General features: G+C 32.4%; 1 protein-coding gene across 1 annotated transcript; it reads right to left on the reverse strand.

Annotated features, from left to right (window-relative positions):
• Window positions 1–544: 544 nt before the first annotated feature.
• On the reverse strand, window positions 545–2,613 carry LOC132069377 (LOB domain-containing protein 16-like). Its single transcript, XM_059462741.1, has 2 exons — window positions 2,225–2,613; window positions 545–1,310 (listed from the first exon to the last, which is right to left on the reverse strand). The coding sequence occupies exons 1-2, from the start codon at window positions 2,504–2,506 to the stop codon at window positions 933–935; spliced, it is 660 nt and encodes a 219-aa protein (XP_059318724.1). The 5' UTR covers window positions 2,507–2,613; the 3' UTR covers window positions 545–932.
• Window positions 2,614–6,187: the final 3,574 nt, after the last annotated feature.

The raw sequence follows: 6,187 nt of genomic DNA on the forward strand, positions 1-6,187 counted from the left end.
ACTTAGCTTGTTTGAGTAGAATTGGTCTATTGAAAATGTGTGTACAAATGAAGAAAGCCTAGGATCCTTGGATTACATTCATTTAGATTCAAGCTAGGCTTCTCTTCGAGAAACGAAATTGGAAAGTACTTTTATCCTTCTCGATGCAAAGACCAGTAAAACTCATAAATGTGGATATCATAATCAGTACACAGCTCAAATTCCGAGACTTGTTCCAAAATGTCAAAGGGTACCTTCTTTAATTACTGTTCCTCATTAGTCAAATGCTACATTACTATTCTCGAAGTACTAGCTTTCTTAGACCGCCTGGTATAAACTAAGTAATATGGATTAAATAAGGAGCTGTGGAAGTGGATCTAAAGATTGTTATCAAAAGCGAAAAGCGTAAAAAAGTTTCAATGTCCATTGAGGCTTTAAGCGCAAAATGCAAATACAACATGGACTCTAACGCAGAGAGGCACAAATGGAGAAAAAAAAAATACAATTATGTATATCTTGTCCAAGACTAATAATTATTAGCATGAATAACAAATATATGGACAACGAAATTAGGAAAAAAATTATGATAAAGTGAAACATCAATTGTTTAATGTCGCATCTTAATATGAAGCTCATTAGCAAGAAAAAGTATTTCTTATAAGAGCTTTGCTGATAATATTGAAGCGCCTGCTAAGGGAGGCGAAAACCACCTTGCTTTCAGCACGCCTGACAACACTGCTAAGGAAAGTTCTGTAGATTCAACTAATATGCATATAATAAGAAAATTAAAGATCATTTTTGCAGTGGGAAAAAGCCTCCTTTGTAGGCTTGGGTAACATAAGATGGATCAAAGTTTCTTCTCTCTTCTTTTCTTTCCTCTCTCTCTCCCTCTCATAGTCTATGTACACATGATTTAGGCATGTAGAATAAAACAAAAAGAAAAAGGGTTCTAATTAGTTTTTCATCATCCTAAGAGCCAATGCTTGAAGTTCACCCAACTCAGTTTGAGACGGTCTCTTCCTGCCAGTGCTACTACTATAGGCTTGATGATAAAACACTTGGTCTCTGCTCTGTATCTCTTGCACATTATTTATTCCATCATTGTAATGATCAAGTGATTCAAGTGAACTCTGTGGTGATGAATTGGAGTTCACAGTATATGTTGGATTATTATTATTATTTGGTGGGAAAGAGGATGCCATTAGCCCAGTTGATGGTGCCATATTGTTGGGCCATTGAGGATAAGAATTTTCTGAATTTCTTAAACTATTGAGTAAACTTTGTGCCAGCTGACCCTTCACTTGCATCAGTTGAGCTTGCAAGTATGCCACCTAACAAACGTAACCAAATTGAAATCATATACCAAAAGAAAAAAAGCTTCAGAATTTACTACATAAAGCCATCTATCTATGTTAATATAATTACTCCAAGTACTTTGAGATTTTTGTAAGCTTTTAAAGTGCATTGTTCTCATACTAGGATAAGATACATCATTGTGTTTTGGCATTGAGGATGTTTTTGGTTAAGAAAAATGTTTTTCAGAAGAAATTTTGTTACACTAACCAATACTTTTAAAAAATTTAAAACTTTTTCAAATGAACCATTGATATTTTATTTTTTTTGAAGAAAGTCATGTTTCCCCCTTTCATGGAAAATATCTTTTGGTGTTGGAATGCTAGAGAATAACTTCTTTTCCTTTCTTCGTACCAATCACACCCTGAATTTAAAACAAAAACAGTGATTATTAATGCATCCTAACCAATATTTTATAAGCAGCTTTCTCCAATAATTGCCTCACGAGTCAATCATACTTCCCATTAGCAATAAGTTTCCATTTCATACTTCAAAGTGTTTAAGAACACATAAGCAGAAAATAGCAGAAGAATGGCAAACTTAAGGATAAGAAATTATATGTATAACTTATGAATATACTAGGCAAAAAATCTACTCTATCAGTAAACCTTATGTAGCAGTAATCCAAGCTACCCTATTTTATAGGTTATTAATCAAACTTCTTATGGACAGTTGTCTATCAGCATATAGAAGCTATACTCTTGAGGTTAAATATAAACTTTTAAGGCTTCTTCTTGAAGTGGCCGAAGAACATACACTGCTAAAAAGAAATAGGAAATAGCGAAGGAAAAATTATGTAGTTAAACAGTAAAAATTCATCGTTAATTCTATTCCAGTACTTATTTTTTGTAGGGATAAATAGAGTAGAGAAGTTGAAAGATTGAAAAGTTACCTGTTGTTGTAGAGCGAAAATATGTGCAACACAGCCATAGACAGGATCTTTAATCCTAGCTTGAGCTTCATAAGCAATAGTAACAACAGCTTCACACCGATCAGGCACGGGAACATGCAGCAACAATTTAGAAACATTACTAGCTCCAAACACCTTATGTATGGCTGCAAATCTAGCAGGACCTTGTTCTGAACAAAAATAAGGAGCAAATATACAGTCTGCAGCACACTTGCGTCGCAGAAATTTGCATGCACCACAAGGTGAACCTGTCCCAGAAGCCATAGCTAGATAGTTCAAAAAGAAAAGAAATTAACAAAGAGAAGAAAAAGATTAAAGATGAAGCACACGAGTGGACTAGGAAATGGTGCAGATAATGAAGAAACTGAGAGGAAGATGCTAAGGTGGGGCTAATACTGGACTTCCAGGGACTTTATATAAGGAGATTGAATGAAAGGAGACATAGAAGGTCTGTGTGTAGGGTTCTAAGGGGACATTTATCAATGGCTTGTGTAATATATACACTCTAAGCTAGTATAAAATATTTCTCCCCTCTCAATTTATGTTACATTTTTCTTTTAGTTAGTTCAAAAAGAAATAGTAATATCTTTCTATATCTACTAACTACTCCCTCGGCCTCCAAATAGTCGTCGTATTTTTCATTTACACACCCCTTTAGGAAGCATTAATAAGTATAGTATTTTGACTTTTTTACCCTCTTATCCCTCCTCAATAAATACTTACCTATGTCAACTCCATCAATGATATACTCCCTCTTAAATGTTGTAATTAGTATAAAGGGTAAAATGAGAAAAAGCTACTTAATTTTTTCTTGGTCTTTTAAATTGACAAATATTTTTAATAAGGACAACAAGTATTTTGAGACGGAGGGAGTATGTATTTACATTTAGATTTGAGACAGAGGGAGTAAGCATTTACATTTAGACTTTCTATTTTAGTATGAATGAGATGATTTATAGCTACAGAAATTTCTATCACTTATATTTTAAATTGCAAATTTCAAAAATCTTCTTTTCTCTCAAAACTTTATGTATTGTCAAATACCTTCACATAAATTGAGACAGATGAAGTATACTCCTTTTATTTCAATTTGTTTGACATGATTTAATTCGGAATTTAAGAAAGATATATATAAGACTAATAAGAGTTTTTAAAATTTAAAGACTCTAAATATATCATAATATTTGTATAATTAGATCTTAAATATGTCATAACGTTTGTGTCACTATAGAAATTTCTCATTAAAAAAAATAAAAAATGCTATTCGTTTCTTAAATAAACTAGAAATATTGTTAAATAAAGTGGAACGAAAGGAGTATTATAATAATTTTGACACTGTTAAGTCGTAGTTTAGCTTATTTGGCAAGTGTTCCTTCATTTTTTAGTTAATTAGTTTCAACTTATTAATTAGGTGCAGTGGTGGAATCACAAATTTTAGGAAGAGTCGAAAGATGTAAAAACGCGCCATTCTATTTATTTTTAGACCACTTTTGACACTATAGAAAAAAATTACTGTATAGAAGATTCAAGGGAGTTTTTTGGAAGCTGATTTTTTGGTTTGAGAGTGTACCTCTCTGTCCATGATAGCCAGTAGAGTAGTATTTAGGGTGATTAAATGTATCAGTGGTTTAGCTCATTGCTATTATCTCTAAATCCCGTACTTTTCTCTGATTATAAAATAAAAGAACGATGCCCCCTTAAAGGCGTAAATTATATATGTATAGAGAGAGAGAAAAGTTTGTTTTTACCCGATTATTACGTACATAATATAGTTTTCAAATGAAAGAGTGGCTCCGCCACGAATTTGTTATATGCAATTACTTATAATTATCTTTTAGATGTCTAGTACTAGTATAAAGTTAGTCTATATGATATGTGTATACTAATTGAACTCTTTTTATATTTTATAGCTTGAGTGCGTATATTTTATTTGATTTGTTAAGTTTCTTAGACCAGATTAGTTTGCGCATTAGTATATTAGTTCCAATTGAGTAAGAAAAGCCCAAATCTCTTTTTATTTTTTGTAGTGTTTGTTTACCAGCTTTGTTAGTCGTAGTAGTAATAGTGGTGACAAGGGAGAGGGTCCAGTATCATTTGTCCTGTTGTTATATTGAACGTTACGTTTAATTGTTAAAATTAGAAAATAATTTTTTTGTTCTATTTGTTAAATAATTTCCCGCCGAACGCCGCACCTGGGAACTGCTGCTTCTAATTTGTTGCTTTCTGGAAAAAAAAAATGTTACTTTCTGAAGAAAAAAATAGTTTTCTTTTGATCCTAGCTAATGACACGTGGTGATGATGCTTTTATACTTTGACTTCCAAGCTGGGCCTTATTTTCTTTATTTCAATTTCAAATTTATTTTTCTGTTGAATTATTTCCGGTGAATAAAGAAGGACGAGAATGTAGAAGAGGAGTAGAGTTTTGATTCGATTGAAAGAACAATAATGTTTAAGTGATGCAGTTTATCTTAAAGGGCCTCATATTTTGTGCTGTTTGTCTTCTTATATAATTTTAATTTGACGAAATTCAACTCATAAGTTAGGTTCAAGGTCTATTTTTTCTTAACAAAATATTAATGTCAGATCAACCCTTAATATGTTTTTCAGTGATTGCCCCCCGTGCTATGTTATTCATGTCCGGAATGGTTAATGTTGACGTGTAGACAACGTTAAAATATCTTAAATTAATTGAAAATACAAGTATCATCTTTTTATATGATTTTGGATCATTCTCTACGAGTTTAGTCTGAAAGTTGCAACCATAATCCTTAAATTGGAGGGTAACACTTTCAATAATATAATGGTCTCCTTCGCGGAATATCAATCTTTAATATTTTCAATAACACATAGTTAAAAGAGGAAAATTTTCTTTTAGGGTAGCCTTTACTCATCTCCTCCCAATTCCAATCAAGTAGATGAGGTGCCCACAAATGAAAATAATTGGCATTAGCGAGTAAGATACATATAAAAAGCGAGAATTATAACTAAAAAGAGGTCAGTTATGAGTTATGACTATCTCAACTTTGAAATATGGGTGAAGAAAATAGAGCTAGAGGTTTCCTTGGTATTATACGTTCATTAAAGACCTTGGGAATTTGAAGTTTTGTGATTTACTAGTTCCCAAATGCTCATTAAATCAGTGCAACGTATATATGACCTCCGATTATAGCAAATGAGTTAAGTGTTGCACCTACTTCCTATATGTATATGAATATGACAAGAGTTGATGAAGCAAATTTACAAATAGGTACTTTTATACAACCAACGTATCCTCCAATTCCCCACTCAGTCACTGCTCGTATATACTATCCATATGTACGGATGCTATTCATATACTAACACTATTTGCTGATCGAATATTGTTCACAGCGGAGTAACAGGTCAAATAAGGAACAAGAGTTGCAAACTGTACATTACTTCGAGTAGTAATAATTTTTAAAAACTAGTATTACTTATAATTACGTGAAAAACAACTAAATTTAATTCAAACAAGTTACTTGTAAATAAATAAATGAAAAAATAAATAGGAGACATGGAAACTTATTTCTGCAAAACCATAGGTAATTGCCGACATTTGCAACCCAAAAAAATCACCATTGGATTACATATGTGAAGGAGAACAACTGGCAAAATACGTCTATAGTCAAATGAAAGCGATAAGAGGTTCGTCATCCTAACAAAAGAAAATGGCAGTTTGCAGGAAAAAGGGTAAAGCCCCATGTTATGTTCATGCATCAGCTATACAACTCAGCATTGTCCTTACTCCCACCCTCTAAATTTTTATGCATACAGCAAATATCCTCCCTACCTTTAACCAAAGCTATTAACAGTTTAACACTCCCTATGTCATTTTGAAAGTCCAAAGAAACTAAGAGAGAATAATATGTCAAATTATTCAGCAATAATAAGTAGATAAGTGACACTAAAGGTGTGCTTAGGGTTATT

Source organism: Lycium ferocissimum, chromosome 1 (genome assembly GCF_029784015.1).
Source record: "Lycium ferocissimum isolate CSIRO_LF1 chromosome 1, AGI_CSIRO_Lferr_CH_V1, whole genome shotgun sequence".
Lineage (NCBI taxonomy): Eukaryota > Viridiplantae > Streptophyta > Magnoliopsida > Solanales > Solanaceae > Lycium > Lycium ferocissimum.